The sequence below is a fragment of the Gorilla gorilla genome, chromosome 18, assembly GCF_029281585.2.
Source record: "Gorilla gorilla gorilla isolate KB3781 chromosome 18, NHGRI_mGorGor1-v2.1_pri, whole genome shotgun sequence".
NCBI classification, from domain to species: Eukaryota; Metazoa; Chordata; class Mammalia; order Primates; family Hominidae; genus Gorilla; species Gorilla gorilla.
Window position 1 is genome coordinate 82,378,431 of NC_073242.2, and position 20,040 is coordinate 82,398,470.

The 20,040-nt window shown below is 37.4% G+C and overlaps 1 protein-coding gene across 15 annotated transcripts in view; it reads left to right on the top strand.

The window, feature by feature from the left end:
* CHD9 (chromodomain helicase DNA binding protein 9) overlaps positions 1-20,040 on the top strand; it is a 274,384-nt gene that overhangs the window by 250,643 nt on the left and 3,701 nt on the right. For 6 of the 15 annotated variants that reach the window (XM_055366784.2, XM_019012642.4, XM_063700206.1 and 3 more), the window contains 8 exons: positions 4-912; positions 2,498-2,661; positions 3,948-4,223; positions 4,956-5,124; positions 10,590-10,729; positions 11,036-11,257; positions 14,416-14,544; positions 17,734-17,838. In XM_055366784.2, the coding sequence (XP_055222759.1) occupies positions 4-912; positions 2,498-2,661; positions 3,948-4,223; positions 4,956-5,124; positions 10,590-10,729; positions 11,036-11,257; positions 14,416-14,544; positions 17,734-17,838 (2,114 nt within the window). Of the gene's footprint in view, positions 1-3; positions 913-2,497; positions 2,662-3,947; positions 4,224-4,955; positions 5,125-10,589; positions 10,730-11,035; positions 11,258-14,415; positions 14,545-16,016; positions 16,156-17,370; positions 17,426-17,733; positions 17,839-20,040 lie in introns of those variants that run through there. The other 9 variants (XM_055366787.2, XM_019012643.4, XM_055366788.2 and 6 more) reach the window with 6 other exon arrangements.

The following is a 20,040-nucleotide window of genomic DNA, read 5'->3' on the forward strand; positions in this document are numbered from 1 at the left end:
TAGAATTGGTGGATCCAAATATTTTTATCCAGCCCATCACAGAAGAACGTGCTTCTAGGACTTTGTATCGCATTGAACTTCTAAGGAAAGTACGGGAACAGGCCCTTCGACATCCACAGTTGTTTGAACGCTTGAAGCTTTGCCATCCAAATCCAGATTTACCAGTCTGGTGGGAATGTGGCCCTCATGATAGGGATTTGCTTATTGGTGCTGCCAAACACGGGGTGAGCCGAACAGACTATCACATTCTTCGTGATCCTGAACTCTCATTTATGGCAGCTCAGAGGAACTACAGTCAAAGTAAGATGGCTCATTCAAGGACTTCTACCCCACTTTTACAGCAATATCAAGTAGCACTTTCTGCTTCTCCTCTTACCTCTCTACCTAGGCTCCTAGATGCTAAAGGTATTATTCTAGAGGAGATGAAAGTTAGAAGTGAAAACCTTAAAGAGGAGCCTCCGTCTTCTGAAGAAGAATCTATGTCTTCTGTGGAAACCAGGACACTAATAAAATCTGAGCCTGTAAGTCCAAAGAATGGTGTTTTACCACAGGCTACTGGAGACCAGAAATCTGGTGGAAAATGTGAAACAGACAGACGCATGGTTGCAGCCAGAACAGAACCCCTAACTCCAAACCCAGCTTCTAAGAAACCAAGAGTCCACAAAAGAGGATCAGAATCTAGTTCTGATTCTGACTCAGATTCTGAGAGATCATCCTGTTCTTCCAGATCATCTTCTTCCTCATCATCCTCCTCTTCTTGCTCCCACTCTCGATCAGGCTCTAGTTCTTCTTCATCTTCATCTTGTTCTTCAGCATCTTCTTCATCCTCTTCCTCCACCTCTTCCTCCTCCTCCTCCTCTTCATCTTCATCAGAAGAAAGTGACAGTGATGAAGAGGAAGCCCAAAAACGAGGTACTATGCATAAAATAATTCTACTTTTTAACATAACTTTTCTTTTCTTTTCTTTTTTTTTTTTTTTGAGATGGAGTTTTGCTCTTGTTGCCCAGGCTGGAGTGCAGTGGCGCAATCTCAGCTCACTTCAACCTCCACCTCCTGGGTTCAAGCGACTCTCCTGCCGCAGCCTCCCAAGTAGCTGGGATTACAGGCATGCACCACCATGCCCGGCTAATTTTGTATTTTTAGTAGAGATGGGGTTTCTCCATGTTGGTCAGGCTGGTCTCAAACTCCCGACCTCAGGTGATCTACCCGCCTCAGCCTCCCAAAGTGCTGAGATTACAGGCGTGAGCCACAAGGCCTGGCCTAATACAACTTTTCAAGTGAAAATGAAAAGAAGTTGTTTCAGGTAACTTAAGGATGTTTAAAATTGTTTGCTTACGGTGTTTTTTTGAAACAGAGTCTCGCTCTGTCGCCCAGGCTGGAGTGCAATGGCACGATCTCAGCTCACTGCAACCTCTGCCTCCCAGGTTCAAGCGATTCTCCTGCCTCAGCCTCCTGAGTAGCTAGGATTACAGGCACCCACCACCATGTCCAGCTAATTTTTGTATTTTTGTAGAGACAGGGTTTCACCATGTTGGCCAGGCTGGTCTCGAACTCCTGACCTTAGGTGATCTGCCCGCCTTAGCCTCCCAAAGTGCTGGGATTACAGGCATAAGCCACCGCGCCTGGCCTGTTTGCTTAAGTTTTATATATACAAATGTTCTTAGGAAAGCACTATTGAGAAGAAAACTAGTTACTGATACAAATTCCCTGTTCAGTATTCAAGGCATTACACAGTAGATTAATCAGGCAATTGAATTAGAAATTTTACACAGTAGTTTATTTGTGATTGTCTTAAATTGAATATTTTTCCCAGGAACAAGTTGATTAGTGAACAAGTAAAAGATAATAGTATATAGCAGTCACCAAGAGTCTTAAGCCAATGAGAATATCATAAGCCATTTGTCAGCCATGACAAATGCTTGTCAGCAGAACAGTGTTTGGTGGTCCCCTTCTGCAGGAGCCCTTGCAGCAGTCCACCAGTTCAGGGGCAAGAAAATGAGTCCAATTAAACATGAGCAGGAGCTGGGGTCTCTTGTAACAACTTCATAGGCATAACTTTCAGGGTTGCCGCAAGAAACATGCCCAATTCTAAGAGTTACAGGAGTCACCTAATCAAGAGAATTATGGTATCCCCATCAGGTATTTATAGTTCTGCCAATCCAGATGAAGTCTACCAATCAGGAATCATTTTAAAAATAATGAGTAATGAAGTCAGGCGTAGTGCACACCTGTAATCTGAGCTACTTGAGAAGCTGAGGCAGGAGTATTGCTTGAGCCCAGGAGTTCTGTCCAGGCTGTGCAACACAGCAAGACCCTGTCTCTTAATAATAATAATAGGTACTTTTTTTATATTCTAGGTGATTTTTTCCCTTTTTTTATCATTTGTTTTTACTTCTAACATTTTCATTTTCAGGTGTTTCTGAATAATTATATAAAATCTTTATATATAAAACTATTTTATGCAGTCTTTTTAAAAAATGATTATAATTGTTTTTAGCAGAAAGTACTACTCACATGAAAGCCTATGATGAAGAAAGCGTCGCGTCACTGAGCACTACCCAGGATGAGACTCAGGATAGTTTTCAGATGAACAATGGAACACCAGAGTCTGCTTATATCTTACAAGGTGGATATATGCTGGCAGCCTCGTATTGGCCAAAGGTAAAGAAATAATTTCTTATTGGGATAGGTCATTTTTTAGTATTTTTCTATGTTGCTTCAATGGTAGATATTCTTACTATGTGGAAACACAGGTCAGCGTAAAATGTAGGATGACATTTTGGTGTTAGCTCCAAAAGTATAAATTACTGCTATCAAGTAAATAGTTCTGCTTTAATGTGTATGCTTCTCAACATCACTTTAGAATGTTTAGAATAAAAGATAATGAATCCTTACTTTCAAGTTAATCCTAAAGTGCTTCTTTATGAAACAGGTGCTTTTGACTGAGTCTCCTTGAAGAAGTTTACTGTAGCCAGTTGTGACCTGGAATGAAAAGTTCATTTAAATACATGTACATTCAGTGGAAGAAGAAAGATTGAATTAATACAATTTTTCTTCCTTTTTTTTTTGAGTCTCACTCTGTCGCCCAAGCTGGCTTACAGTGGCACAATCTCAGCTCACTGCAACCTCTGCCTCCCAGGTTCATGCAGTTCACCTGCCTCAGCCTCCCAAGTAGCTGAGATTACAGGCACCCTCCACCCTACCTGGCTAATTTTTGTATTTTTAGCTGAGACAGGGTTTCACCATGTCAGCCAGGATGGTCTCGAACTCCTGACCTCAAGTGATCTGCTTGCCTCGGCCTCCCAAAGTGCTGAGATTACAGGTGTGAGCCAGTGCACCTGACCAATTTTTCTTCCATTATGTGACTAGACTAGTGCTGGAATACTTACCTTTAAGAATGAGGTTGGGAAATGGGAGAATGGAGGGTTTTCTCCTCTTCTGTGTACGTCTAAGTTGTTTGAACTTATTAGGAGTCTATATTACTTTTTAATTATAACAGCAAAAATAAAACTATCTTTGTGGTATAATTTTTTGTCTGTTTGTTTGTTTGTGAGACACGGTCTTACTCTGTCACCCAGGCTGGAGTATAGTGGCACAATTTTTAAATTTTTTGCAGAGACAGGGTTTTGCTATGTTGCCCAGGCTGGTCTCAATCTCCTGGCTTCAAGCAGTCCTACCACCTTGGCCTCCCAAAGTGCTGGGATTACAGACAGGTGTGAGCCACCACGCCTGCTTATGGTATAATATTTTTGAACTTCACCAAAGGGAATCTGTACTCAAATAACTTGTTGCAGAATTGTAATATATATATATACGAGAATATGTATGCATAGCACATACACATATGTTGAACTAGGGTTAAATCCATAAAGACTCTTGAGCTATTTGATCTCCAAAGGTCTGGTCTAATTATTAAAATTATACTTTGATGTTGCACGCTTTTCTAGGATCGTGTGATGATCAATAGGTTGGACAGTATTTGTCAAACAGTTCTGAAAGGAAAGTGGCCTTCAGCTAGAAGAAGTTATGATGCTAACACAGTGGCTTCTTTCTATACCACAAAACTGCTGGACAGCCCTGGAGCAGCTACAGAATACAGCGAGCCCAGTGTACCCACTCCCCCAGGTGCCGCCGGTGTTAAAGAAGAACATGATCAGTCAACACAGATGTCAAAGGTGAAGAAGCATGTACGAGAAAAGGAGTTTACAGTGAAAATCAAAGACGTATGTGTATTTTTATTGCCCTAGGGCCTGATTGCGATTGCGGTGTGCAGCATGCTTTTCCTGCAAATGGCTGCCTGCTCTTACTCTTCCTTCCTTCACATACCTGTTTCTTGGTATTTGGATTATTTTCTTTCTGATATCCAGGTTATTAAACTTGAATATTCTACTAGAGGGATCGTCATTAAATATGTTTTTGTCTTTATGCTTCTGAAAATAGTTCTAATCAAAATGCTTTCTTAAACAGTGTGACAATTTCTAATTGTTTTGGTTCTTTTATATAGTATTTAAATAGTATGTCAGTGTACTTTCTGTTTTAAACATTTAGCATGCCCTGTTATCAGTAATGTTTCATTTTTAAATGATTTTTGAAGCTTAACTTATTACTTAGTGTCTAAAACATAGTTAATGTCCTCCAAAATGTCATATGAATAATGTACATAGAGATGTATGTCTAAAGTTAAAAATGTTACAGTGTACTAGTCACATCTTGTTTTGGTCAGAAAAGTGTGTAGAGTACTTGTATTTTTTTCATTCAAAATAGAAAATTTGGTGTTACTATAGAAATTGATTTAAAATGTTTTTATTTGATTGATTTATGAATGAGAAATGAGCTTCTTTGATGTTTCAGGATTTTTACTTCATTTTTTTTCCTCAGTAAAAAAATTCTCTTAATATCCTGCAATAAGATTTTTTTTAACAGTTTCTGTCTTAATAATGGTATTTGTTTAACAGGAAGGTGGTTTGAAGTTGACATTTCAGAAGCAAGGGCTTGCTCAGAAAAGACCATTTGATGGTGAAGACGGTGCTCTGGGGCAGCAGCAGTACCTCACTCGGCTTCGAGAGCTTCAAAGTGCATCAGAGACCAGCCTCGTCAATTTCCCAAAATCCATACCAGTATCAGGTGAATATGCAAGTAATAATTGTCTTACTATGAAATATTTTCTGTCATGTCCAAATCTTCTTTTATAGATGCTTGTAATAAAAATTTATTTTTCCTTTGTTGGAACCTCTTAAGCCTATAAAGTAATCAATATAATTTTAAATCTTAATAAATATTTTTTGGAACTTTTAACATGACATTTTAAAGCATAAAGGGCAGTTTCATTTTGGGGCCTAGAGTAGTTGTGTGGGAACATCATTTTGTCAAGTTGCCTCATACAGGTAAAAGTTCAAACTGCATTTCAGTATCACAAATTAATGGTGATTGGTAGAAGAAATTAAAAAGAGAAGTTTTAGAAAAACTTTAGAGATTGTACAGTCCAGGCATCTTCAGGATACAGGTGTTATCTGTGACTAATCCCTAAAAGGTAATCATTCATCCTTAGGGAATACTTACAGAAACAAGGTTCCTTAAATAGCCCTTTTTATTATTGGGCAGCTCAAATTGTCAGAAAATTCCTCTATTTAGAAGTAAATTTTGCCTCCTATAGGTTCTTCTCAATTATCGAAGTTCTGTCTTTAAAAGGCAATGCATAATTAACCTAATCCTGTGTCTACATGATAAATCTTAGCATTTTGAAAGCAATTATCAGATCTCCCCTACAAACTGTCTGTCTTCTAATCTTTTGGCAATTTGAATCAACAAATATTTATTAAATACCTAATTGGTGCCCTGTGCTGTGTACTCCATAGGCATTGAGGAATGCATTAGACATTGGTTTTAGTTTTTGTTTTGTTTTGGATTTCTATTGAGATAGTGTCTCACTATGTTGCCTAGGCTGGTCCTAAACTCCTGACCTCAAACGATCCTCCCACCTGGCCTCCCAAAGCTCTGAGATTACAGGCATGAGCCACCACGCCCAGCCTGTTTTTGTTTTATCTTAGTACTTTATCTGTGTTCTTCTAAAAGTGTGATGTCAAGAATTGAGAATGAAAATTTAAAAAAAAAAGTTGAGAATGGTACTCAAGATACTGATCTCCTAAAGTACTAGTTGTCAATTCAAGCAAATAAGTGTCTTGAATTTCCCTTCCTTGTGCATAAAGCTAAAGACTGTACTTCAGTATTCTACTAAGTCTAGTTGCCAAGCAATACATGCTGTATTGTAAGTGTTGTCTTGAATTGATCACTATTTCCAAATGCTGCTATTACCACTTCTTAAATTATAAATTAGTTTAGCTTCATCAGCATCAGTTTGGTCTCTTGTGGATTCATTAACCATTCAGTGTAATTTTCCAATTAGTAGACCTTTAGACATGTATGAATTGCACTTCAAATATGAATCACCCATGCTTCTATTACTGTAGAATAAATCCCCCAAATTATGCTTTACAATTACAGTCTCCCAGATTATACCTTACAATTAACAATTTTGTTATCAAGGAGCACTTTTTTTTTTTTCACCAGAAAATGGTAACAAATGGGGAAGATAAGCTGTGCGTTCTTTTGCCCAACCTCAGTGGGGCTTAATAATACCACTACTCTTACTGTTTAAAACTCCACTGTAAAGTGAGATTGATACTTCTATTGCCTGAACATTTTATTGCTGTTGCAGCTGAAGATTGTATAGCTTTTGCCTGTAAGTCATTCTTTGGTAAATAATACTGTTTTTTAATAATATCAATAGTAGGGGTCCGGTGTGGTGGCACATGCCTGTAATCCCAGAACTCTGGGAGGCCGAGGCGGGTGGATCACCTGAGGTCAGGAGTTCGAGACCAGCCTAACTGACATGGTGAAACCCCGTCTGTACTAAATACAAAAAAAAAAAAAAATGAGCGTGGTGGCGCGTGCCCAGATTCCCAGCTACTCAGGAGGCTAAGGCAGGAGAATCGCTTGAATCCGGGAGGCGGAGGTTGCAGTGAGCCGAGATCGGGCCATTGTACTCCAGCCTGGGCAACAAGAGCGAAACCCTGTCTCAAAAACAATGATGATAATAATAATAATAATAATAATATCAATAGTAATTGTGCCAAGCGTGGTGGCTCACACCCGTAATCCCAGGACTTGAGGAGGCAGAGGCAGGAGGATTGCTTGAGTCCAGGAGTTCAAGACCAATCCTGGCAACATAGCAAGACCCATCTCTGAAAAAAATTTAAAAATTAGCTGGGTATGGTGGTGTGCCCCTGTAGTTCCAGCTACTTGGGAAGCTAAGGTGGAAGGATCACTTGATCTCAGGAGGAGTACCTGAGCCATGGTTGTGCCACTGCACTCCTAGGTGACAGAGCAAGACCCTGTCTCAGAAAAAAAAAAACAAAAATTGTAACACGACTTTTGCAGCTATACAAAATATTTAAAATCTCAAGTATTCACCCTAGATAGAGTTATTATCTAAGCATTTTATCTTATCCATCTTAATAATTGCAAATATGAAATCTAGATCTTTCTTCCTATGTTACTTTTGGGAAATCTGTTAACATTTTTGAGCCTTACTTTTCCTGTTTGTGACATGAAGGGTGTGGGGATGACAGAGATGACATTGTTAGATGGGTTAAATAAAACAATGTATATAAAGTGGCCAATAAAGAGCTTGGCACACAATGGGATGCCAAACAGATGTTAAAATATGTACTCATAGATTTTAGAATTAGATGTTTAACAGATGCTATTATTAAAATTCTTCATTTTCCAAAGGCTGTGCCTTTTGTATTCTTGTGTAATTACCCCCTGGAAAGCCTTGAGTAAAGATACCAGATGTAGTGTAATTTCATTAATGAAGGAGAGTAAAATAGCATAGATTATAACAAGAGGACAAAACTGAAGAGCTCATTCCAGAAACTACCTGTAATAGTGAATAGAGGATGGCAGAGCCAAGCAACCTGGGGTTTTTAATTCTGTCATTTACTGGCTATTGTGACATTGAGCAAGTGGCTTAATGTTCCCATCTTATTTATAAAATGAGGTTAATAATCCCTCTTCTGTTTTGTTTTTGATGATTTGAGATAGCATTTATAAAGCTTAGTACAGTGTCTGGCACTTAGTAGGCATTCAATACAAAAAAGCTATTTTTAAAATAGTGTTAATTACATCTAAAATAAAGACAACACAGACTTCAAAGTTAAATCTTACATTTGGATTCTGGCTTAAATGAATTGCTAATGTTTATTAAAATCAGCCTCAGAAATAAGTCAGGGTAGTATATAATTAAAATGAAGAGTTAGTCAAATAGAATATGTTTGTAAATGTACACAGTATTGTAAATGTACAATATTGGTAGAAACCAGATGTTTTTTCATAGATAATTATATTAAGTACTTCTATTTTTTATGTAGTACAGGGATAGCACTAAAGGTAAAGTAAAAGAAATGTAGGACACTATCTCTTCCTTTTAGTTGATTGGTAGACAAGACCTGCACATTAAAATATTAGACAATACGTTCAATATTTTGCTACACAGAACATTATAGTTAATAAACGTTGGAAAAGAGGAAAGTCATTGCTTTCTGGAAACTTAGCCAGAGTCCTGTGGAAGAGATGGGATTGAACAGGATTTGATAAGAGGACAACAAAATAATTGTCTTTCTAGAAAATAGGGTTGTCAGAAGGGGTAAAAGAAGGGCAGGGAATAGCATGAAACAGAGACTAGATGTCAGGAAAATGGTATGATTTTGTGGTAAGACTGACCTTGCTAGTGTGTAAATTCTTACTGGGACAGATGTGTAGATCAAATCTTGCTTAGGAAAGCTAAATCTTAAGTTATGAAAAGCATCAAAAACAGATCTAGGGCAGGGGTCAGAGGTTGAGAATCATGTTGATTCAAGGCAGTTCATTTATATTAGAATAGGAAGCCATGAGAAGTATGAAACAGAATGGTTACTTAACCATATGAATTAAGTACCTTTTTGAAACTGAGATGGGAGGAAGGTTGTGACTTCTGTGAAGTTACACAGCTCGCCAGAAGGCAACACCTTCTTCAGGAATACCCAGGACTTGCTCAGTAAATTCTCCTTGAATGACTGGAAATGCATTTTTCATTATAAACATGTAAACTATTTTAAACAAGCATCTCACCTTTAATAATACATCCTTTTAATAAGGGAATTCAAGATTATGTACTCTTTAAGGAAAAGTGTTTTATTCATCTTTGAACCATCATACTGCATAGTACATAGCTGCTTAATAAAATATCTATTAGAAAAATTGATGAATGCATGGAACTGTTTCATTCATACCCCTTACATTTTTGTTGAGTGCCTACTGAAATGAAAGAAGTCAGTTTAATTTGGTGACTAAAAAGTTACTGGTATCTTAAAGAAAATACCTTAAGTAGGTTGGGGCAGGAATGGACTAGGGAAACCCAAGAACTAGTTACTCATGAAAAAAAAAGAGCACAAGAGAGATCAGTCTTTTAAAAGTTCTCACGTTATAAAAAGGACAAAGTGTTTTTTTTCTGAGACAGAGTCTCATTCTGTTGCCCAGGCTGGAGTGCAGTGGCATGATCTCGGCTCACAGCAACCTCCGCCTCCCGGATTCAAGTGATTCTTGTGCCTCAGCCTCCCAAGTAGCTCGTATTACAGGTGCCTGCCACCACGCCCAGCTAATTTTTGTATTTTTAGTAGAGACATGTTTTTGCCATGTTGGCCAGGCTAGTCTTGAGCCCCTGACCTCAGGTGATCTGCCCACCTCGTCCTTCCAAAGTGCTGGGATTACAGGCGTGAGCCACTATGCCCGGCCAAAAGTTTAACATTTGTTTGTTTGAGTTAGGGCATATTTTTAAGTTTAGAAAAATCTGGCCAGGTGCGGTGGCTCACGCCTTTAATCCTAGCACTTTGGGAGGCCGAGGCAGGTGGATCACAAGGTCAGGAGATCGAGACCATCCTGGCTAATATGGTGAAACCCCGTCTCTACTAAACAAATACAAAAAAATTAGCCAGGCGTGGTGGTGGGTGCCTGTAGTTCCAGCTACTTGGGAGGCTGAGGCAGGAGAATAGCATGAACCCGGGAGGCGGAGCTTGCAGTGAGCCAAGATCGTGCCACTGCACTCCAGCCTGGGCGACAGAGCGAGACTCCATCTCCAAAAACAAAAATCAAAAAAGAATAATGTAGAAAAAGATATTTGGCAAAAAAAGCAGAGATAAATGATTTTAAAAAAAAAAACAAGCTTTTGAAAGTATAGGAACTAATGGGTTCAAAGAAAGGGGAAATGTTTATCTTAGGAAAAAGGCATGCTTCCTTCTCCAAGGAAGGAATAGAAGATGTGTGAATATCGGGAAAAAAAATAGAGAAGACAGGTCAAAAATTGAAAGAGGCCTAGGTTGTAATTCTTCAGGTTTTTAAATGAGAGGTGGGGATGATATTTTTAGTCCAAAAGTTTCTACATTAAAGATGTATAAAATAAGAACTAACACTTACATATATTTAGGAAAGGGATTACTTTCAGTTTGTTTAAGAACTAAATTTGTATCACCATTTTGCATTTTTAATTCAATTAGGTACTTCCATTCAACCAACCCTTGGTGCCAATGGTGTGATATTAGACAACCAGCCTATAGTCAAAAAAAGGCGAGGAAGGAGGAAGAATGTAGAAGGTGTTGACATCTTCTTTTTTAACAGAAATAAACCACCTAATCATGTAAGTAAAGCAGTACTTAAAAACTGATCCTTGAGTTCAAAATTCAATCCTAATAAATATACATATTATTGTTTTGTGAATGTTTTATAGACTATTAATAAGGAAATTAGAAGTATGCCATATAATTTTAGATGATATCTTAGAATCTTAGCACTGTCCAAGAGTGATAAAAATTTTAAGTTTAAAAGATTTAGCAGAATTTTTAGCAACAACTTATTTTTTCTCTTCAAAAATAATTGCTTTATTGAACCAATATTAGAATGATAAAGTATGAAAATAAAGATACCATTTGGTGTTTTTTTACAGGTTTCTTTAGGCTTAACCTCCTCACAGATTTCCACAGGGATAAATCCATCACTATCCTATACTCAGCCTCAAGGAATTCCTGATACAGAAAGTCCAGTTCCAGTTATTAATCTTAAAGATGGAACAAGACTTGCAGGAGATGATGCACCAAAGAGAAAGGATTTGGAAAAATGGCTTAAGGAGCACCCGGGTTATGTGGAAGATTTGGGAGCTTTTATTCCTGTAGGTGACACCTTAAAATTCTTGTTATATTTTATTTTTATGAATTCTCAGATCTATCATGATGAAGCATAAATTCTCATCCACTTATGCTAAATATGTGCTCTGCCTAAGACCTAGAAGAATTAGCAGGAAAAAATAATTACCATCCTTCCCATGATACAATACAATGTTATTTTCCATTTTTCCATTCTGCATTCAATGAGTATTTAATAATAAAAATCACTTCCAATATAGAGTACTATGTTAGACCCAGTGAAGGTTGCTAAGGTATAAAACTTCCAATCGTTTCTCAAGCAGTTTATTTTAAAATAATAATGATTATCGTAAACATGTATTGAAACTTAACTATGTGCCTGCAGTTATGCTGACATACTTATGCACACAACATGCATTACCTCATTTAACACAATAACTTTATTACATGGCATTGTTATAACTGTTTTTTGTTTTTTTGAGACAGAGTCTCACATTGTCACCCAGGCTGGAGTGCAGTGACGTGATCTCAGCTCACTTCAACCTCTGCCTCCCGGATTCAAGCGATTCTCCCACCTCGGTCTCCCGAGTAGCTGGGACCACAGGTGCACACCACCATGCCCAGCTGACTTTTGTATTTTTCATAGAAACAGGGTTTCACCATGTTGGCCAGGCTGGTCTCGAACTCCTGGCCTCAAGCAATCCGCCTGCTCAGCCTCCCAAAGTGCTAGGAATACAGACGTGAACCACCGCACCCAGCCTATAACTGTTTTATAAATGAAATTAAAACACTAAAGTTTTAAGTAAATAGTTCAAGTCCACTCAGCAAACAAACTCTTAAATCTGGAGCCCAAACTACTCCTCTTAAGCTCTTCTTCAAGCTATGAGTATAGCTTCTATGCCCCTCCAGATGCACAATGAGTTTATTTTAATCAAAGATGAGGCTGGGCATGATGGCTCATGCCTGTAATCCTAGCACTTTGGGAGGCCGAAATGGGCAAATCACTTGAGTTCAGGAGTCTGAGACCAGCCTGGCCACAGGCCACCATATCCAGCTAATTTTTTCAATGTTTATTTTGTAGAGACAGGCTCTTACTGTCTTGCTCAGGCCGGTCTCAAACTCCTGGCTCAAGCCATCCTCGTGCCTCAGCCTCCCAAAGTGTTGAGATTACAGGTGTGAGCCACCACACCTGGCTAAATATTGCAATCCTAAAAATAATGGGAATCCTGAGTTGAACACTGTAACTTCCTAACATGTTCAAGATAACATTCATTTATTCAGTTAACAATTTTTTATTGAGGGATTACTCTGTACTACTTATTATTTTAAGAGATTGAGGATATAGCAGTAAACAATATAAAGTTTTTGCCCTCATACCTATACTCTAGACTCTGAAGAATTCTCATACCTTTCTCTTTATCACTGCAAAAGGGCCTTTATTAACTTTTTAAACTTGTATATCCATTCATCATTTCACCTGCAAATATTTTATGATAATATTTTATATTACTTTATTGTAAAGATTTTGAAAACATATTTTTAAGGGTAGCATTTGTTCCTCTAAAGATTATAAGATGTAATTTGTCTGCTTTCCCAAGGAAAAGCATTTTCCTATGTAAAAATCACCTTACATTAATGATTTCTTGGATCTCACACTCTATTGTAGTATTTCTGTAGCTAAATAATTATAACATGGTGGAGAGTATACTATAATAAAGGTATGTATAAAGTCTCATGGGAACAGATGTAAGAAAAATTAACTGCCTAGGCAGAGTAGTTTCTGAGGAAAGATAAAGAAAATAGAGCCGACATTTGTCTCGTGGATGAAAAAAGAGTAAGTAGGCATTGACCAGGTTAACACAAGAAGAGGATGTCCTAGGCAATATAGAATTATTAAGAAGATGGCCAGGTGCGGTGGCTCACGCCTGTAATCCTAGCACTTTGCGAGGCCGAGGCGGGCAGATCACCTGAGGTCAGGAGTTCAAGACCAACCTGGCAAACATGGTACCCCATCTCTACTAAAAATACAAAAATCAGCTGGGCATGGTGGCGGGTGCCTGTAGTCCCAGCTACTCGAGAGGCTGAGGCAGGAGAATCTCTTGAACCCGGGAGGCAGAGGCTGCCATGAGCCAAGAGCAAAACTCCATCTCAAAAAAAAAAAGAAAGAAAAGAGGATATGACTGTAAGCCATATTCATAAAACAGTGACTAGTCTAATATTCCAGAGTACATGGAGGAGTGAGTGGGGTAATAGTAAATAAACAATGAACAATGAATAGGTTCAGGCCATGATGGGACTGGTATGCTAAGCTGAAGAGTTTGAGTGTTGGTTTCCTGAAAATATTTTTAATTGGCTGGAAGTACCTGCAAACATTAAGCCCTGTTTTGTTAATAGTGGTATAGAGAAGTAGCATGCTTTGATTGGATGAGTTTTTATTTTTATTGCTAGATATGAGTTGTTGGGTTCTTGCTTGTTTTTGTTTTGAGACAGGGCCTCACTTTGTTGCCCAGGCTGGAGTGCAGTGGCATGATCATGGCTCACTGCAGCCTTAACCTCCCATGCCCAAGCAGTCCTCCCATCTCAGCCCCAACAAATACCTGGGACTGTAGGCGTACACCACCATGGCAAGCTAATTTTTTGATTTTTTGTAGAGACAGGGTCTCACCATATTGCCCAGGCTTAACTTTTTTAATGTATAGTTTGAAGAAAAGATTGATGCAATACTTTTTATTAAAATAATATTTGGCCAGGCGTGGTGGCTCACATCTGTAATCCCAGTACTTTGGGAGGCCAAGGCGGGAGCATAGCTTGAGCCCAAGAGTTCAAGATCAGCCTGGGCAATGTGGCAAAACTTTCATCTCTACAAAAAATAAAAAAAATTAGCCAGGCATGGTAGCACACACCTGTAGTCCCAGCTACTTGAGAGGCTGAGGTGGGAGGATCACTTGAGCCTGGGATGTGAAGGCTGCAGTGAGCTGTGATCACACCACTGTTCTCCAGCCTGGGCAACAGAGCAAGACCCTGTCTCAAAAATAAAATAAAATAAAAAAGTTTAGATATTTTTAAAATGTAAATAACCAAAAGGTAAATGCTATTAAATTACTTGGATCAGCTCATTTTAATATTTTGAATTGTTTTGCACAGTTAAAGACTTTAAAGATATGTCTTTATCTATATATTTTAGAGAATGCAGCTTCATGAGGGAAGACCCAAACAAAAAAGACACCGTTGCAGAAACCCCAATAAACTAGATGTGAATAGTCTCACTGGAGAAGAACGTGTTCAACTGATTAACAGAAGAAATGCTAGAAAGGTATTTTAATGTTTTTTTCTTAATCTTTTGTATTGATTCAATATTTAAGAGATCTCCAGAACACTATTTCATTATGTGGTGGTGTTTTCTAACAGACCTGGAAATGAGTTGAATCTGTCAGATTTCTGAGGGAAGACATGCAGTATAATTTTATGCAGTCTAATTTCAAATCTTGCTTCATTAGCTGAGCTATTACATGAAATAAGTCATTTAACACATCTGTGCCTAAGCAGTGCCATTGCACATGATTGTACGCTTATACAAGGGCATGACATCAAAAACAGTCATTCTCATCAGGGGTGATTTCACCTCTCAAGGAATATTTGTCAGCGTCTGGAGACATCTTTGGTAGCCACAAGGAGAAGATACTACTGGTATCTAGTGGGTAGAAGCCAGAGATGCTGCTAAACCTCCTACAGTACATAGAACAACCCCCACAATACCAATTCACAATGTCTGTACTGCAAAGGTTGAGAAACTCTGATCTAAGAGGACACCACTCACATTATAGCCATCATAAATTTATATATTTATCACTGCAATTTTCTGTCAGATGACCTTAACATGTCTTTTTCTATCAAAATCAGCATATTACATAATTTCTGATTGATGAAACTAGAATGTCTTAAAGTTACCTTGTAGACTAATGCCACCTTTGTGGCTTATCTTCTTTTACTGAATGATGAATGATAGAGTGGAGATTTTTCAGAAATAGACTTACATAGATTTCTTGTTTTATGTTTGGATTAATATGTTTCTCTTTTACCTCACAAAATAAACAATAGAAACTTGTGACACTGTTTTGTATATGTATAGCGTTGACACACTTTTTTATTCTGATAAGCAAGCAACAAAATAAATAGGAAAGAAAAAATGGCGTCAGTGTAAGAACATCACATTTCTCATTGCGTTATTTTTCTCATACACTAAATTACCTTACATAGGTCTGGTTCTGATTTACTGTCTGTTAAATGCACTCACTGCTAGGATAAAAATACCCAAAAACATTTGAATTTCTCATAAGAAATATTGGAATTAGAAGAAACCTATTTTAAAATAACAGTTGTTTTAATATTGTTGGGTACACCAACTCTTTAAAGTTAATGTTAATTTTTCCCACAATTTTGTAGAGATAGCTTATTCAGCTTTTGTTATTATTTTAAAGTGTAGCATACATGTCTTAAGGAAAGAACAAGGTGACATTTCAGTAGCATTTTACTTAATTTTGTGCTTGTGTAGATTTTGTTACAAATCCTTCTTCTTCATCTTATACCAAAAATTCACATTACTAAATATTATGAATGAGTTTGTCTTAGCCAATTTTAAGGAAATGAAACAATTTGAATTTTTACTTGTTGGGTTTGATATTAAACATTCTAAATTTTATTTTTAATTGTTGTAACTTCATGAGAGGTTTGTTCATGTTCCTTAATTTGTAGAGTTTCTAATTGTCTTGAGTCTCTTGGGTACAGGCTTAAGGATTGATGAGTTATTAAGGAAAAGAATCTACCTGCTAAATCCCCATAAAACCCCAAGAGGGCCTCCATTTTCAATAGAAGCTTAATGAAGGAGATAATAAAAAAGAGAAGACAACAGAATTACAGAGACTAAGTAAATATACTTATTTCCTTAAATGTACTTATTTAAATATACTTCTTTAAATATATTATATAAATAAATATAAGGAGCTGGGGATGTGGTGGTGCACACCTGTAGTCCCAGCTACTCAGGAAGTTCAGGAGGGATGATTGCTTGAGCCCAGGACCTCAAGGCTGCAGTGAACTATGATCACATCACTGCATTCCAGCCTGGGCAACAGAGTGAGACCTTAAAAAAAAGTGAATGAGTGAGTCTCTTAAAAAAAAAAAAAAAAAAAAAAGAAATACCATGTAAGAATACTTGTGTTGGGTGCAGTGCTCAGGCCTGTAATGACAGCACTTTGGGATGCCAAGGTGGGTGGATCACCTGAGGTCAGGAGTTCAAGACCAGCCTGGTCCAACATGGTGAAACCCTGTCTCTTCTAAAAATAGAAAAATTAGCCAGGCATGGTGGTGGGCACCTATAATCCCAGCTACTCAGGAGGCTGAGGCAGGAGAATTGCTTGAACTTGAAAGTCGGAAGTTGCAGTGAGCCAAGAACGTGCCACTACACTCCAGCCTGAGCGACAAGAGTGAGACTCCATCTCAAAAAAATAAATAAATACTTATAGGTAATATAACTGATCATATTAAACCCTGTCTGTATCCTATCAAGATATAGTATTTAATCATTCAAAGTGGTATAGAAGAAGAAATTACTCAAGAAATATTTTTAGTCTCTAAAGGGACGTTAAATTGGTAGGTATAAATCACTTGTCCAAATGTAATGTTTTTAATTTAAATTTCAAAATATTATTTTGTCTGTGTCATATTATTACATTTTTTTCCAAATTATTTACTTATGATTGGTTAATTATACATACTTCACATATGAAAGATATATATAATTTTATACTTTTAGGGTGTCAGTATATATAATCGATAACAGTATTGGTTTTTGAGACCTAGTTTTGTATCCTGACTCTAACATGTACTAGCTAACTTTAGGCAAATTATATAAATTCTCTGAGGCTCAGTTCCTTCGTTTGAAAAATAGAAATAATGCTATCTCCAAAGGAGGTAGTGAGAACTAAAATAAATTTTACATTTAAAGTACTTAGCACATTACTTGCCATATAATAACTTATATTTATTATGTGACAGGCATTATGCTAAGGTACTTGAATTGTCTCATTTTGTCTTTATAAAACCCTATGAGGGAAGTATTATTGTTATCCCCGTTTTACAGATCAGAAAATTGAGGCTGAAAGAGATTTACTGATTTGCTCGAGTTCACATAGCTGGTAAGTCTAACTCTAGAGGGTGTACTTTTAACTAGGCTATATGGCCTGTCCAGCATGGTAGTTATTCATTTTACTGTTCTAGTTATTCTACTTAAAACATTTAAAATTTACATTATCACATATTTATATATTACATCAGTAGTCCATAGGGTCATGGTGGGCCTTTTTAATATAATCATAAAGATTATCTAAAGTGGTTCAAAAAATATGTATTTTAAGGAAATAAACTCTGTAGAGCATACAATAAAAGCAATCAGGAGTTTTCTATGTAACAGTGTTTTAGTATTTAATCTGTTTCTAATTTACAGGTTGGAGGTGCATTTGCTCCCCCTTTGAAAGATTTATGTAGATTCCTAAAAGAAAATTCAGAATATGGAGTAGCTCCTGAATGGGGAGATGTTGTTAAGCAATCTGTGAGTATTTTACGGATACTAACTCATACATTATTTTCAAATTAGGTGCCATTCAATTATATCTTAGATTAATTATAATTAATAAAATATTCCATGAATTTGTGACAGCATTTTTCAGTTTGCAATTTTTATTTTGCCGTACATGTTGCAAATTTCTCAGATGCTTCTCAGGTTAGAACAGAGAATCAACAAATACTGATTTGTTTTTAAATTAACCTCTAAGATACCATTTGAATGATGCCACAAAGAGTAATCAAATATATGAGCAAATATGTAAGGATATTCATCATGGTATACTAGTAAAAAATTGAGAATAAATTAATAGTTCATTAAGATTCTGGAAAGCTATGCAATTTTTTTTCTTTTTCTTTTTCTTTTTCTTTTTTTTTTTTTTTAGACAGGATCTCTCTCTGTCGCCCAGGCTGGAGTGCAGTGGCGCAACCTTGGCTCACTGCAACCTTCGCCTCTTGGGTTCAAGTGATTCTCATGCCTCAGCCTTCCAAGTAGCTGGGACAACAGGTGCCACCAACACACCCTGCTAATTTTTGTATTTTTAGTAGAGACGATATTTCGCCATATTGGCCAGGCTGGTCTTGAACTCCTGGCCTCAAGTGATCCACCCACCTCAGCCTCCCAAAGTGCTAGGATTACAGGCCTGAGCCACCATTCCCAGCCTAGGCAACTATTTTAAAGAGTATATCTTAGACCTAGTGCGGTGGCCCACCCCTGTAATCCCAGCACCTTGGGAGGCCGAGGCGGGTGGATCACCTGAGGTCAGGAGTTCGAGACCAGCCGGCCAACACAGAGAAACCCCATCTCTACTAAAAATACAAAAATTAGCCAGGCAGTAGTCCCAGCTGAGGCTGAGGCTGAGGCTGAGGCTGAGGCAGGAGAATCACTTGAACCCGGGAGGCAGAGGTTGCAGTGAGCCAAGATCGCACCACTGCACTCCAGCCTGGGCAACAGAGGCAAGACTCCATCTCAAAAAAAAAAAAAAAAAAAAAATCTTAGAAGAACATCTAAAGGGAGAGAAAGTTCACAGTATATTAAAATCAGTAGTATTTAAGCTCTTGGGATAGTAAAGCCTACACGTATGCTAATGGTGAATAATTAATAGATATTATTCTTACATGTGTCCAAATGGAAAGGGCAGGCTATAAAACTAAGTTCGCTGTGATTCTATTTTTTTTTGTTTCAGAAAGGGAGGTGGGGGGAATTATAGAATGTGTATAATTACACAAGGAAAAAAATAGAACACATACTGAAATGTTAGCAATGGTAATCTCTGAATGATGAGATGATGGATGATTCTTTTAATATTTTTTGTTGTGTTTTCTGCAATGAGCCCTGATGCCTTTGTAAAGAGAAAAAATAAGTTGATTCCGTTCAAAACAAAATTAAACAATAGTCGAATGAGTCTTGTCTTAAACCACTATCTAGAACTGCATTGTCACAAACAGTAGCCCCTCAGTAGCCACAAATAGGCACATGTGGCTGTTGAGCACTTGAAATGTGAATTAACATTAAGTGTAAAATACACAGTGGTTTTGGATTTTGAAGACTTTGTTGGAAAAAAAGAATGTAAAATATCTCAATTTTTATAGATTACATATTGAAGTGACAGTATTCGGATTATGTTGTATTAAATAGACTATTACTAAAAATTAATGTCACCTATTTCTGTTTTACCTATTTTAAATGTGGCTAATATAAAATTTCAGGTTACATATGTGGCTTACATTGTATTTCTGTTAGATAGTGCTGTTCCAGTGATTCTAAACTCTTAAAACTTCTAAGAGTTCTGGGACCCAGAAAATCATGGGAGAATTACATGAAAGTAGCATAGATTGTTTTCTGTTGTCCTGGACTTTATGGTTCCCAATCTGCAAGTGCTACTGCAGGTGATCTTAACCCACTTTGAGTATCTTTTTGAGCATGGCTCTATCTCCTTTATTCCCAAAGTGACAGTAAAATAATTCATATGAAGCATCTTACTTTAACCTTAACCTTTCACTTCCTCTATTCCTTCTTTATTGTTCTTCCCAATTAGAAGGGAGCCACTTCTTTGGTCTTCTAGGACAAGTGATGGTGTGAAACATGTAAGGGTTATGAAAGTACCCATGAAAAAATTTTTTTGGACCTTATATTTTCTAGAATTATACTACAATCTTATGTTTTACAGTATGGAGGAAGGCTAAAGAC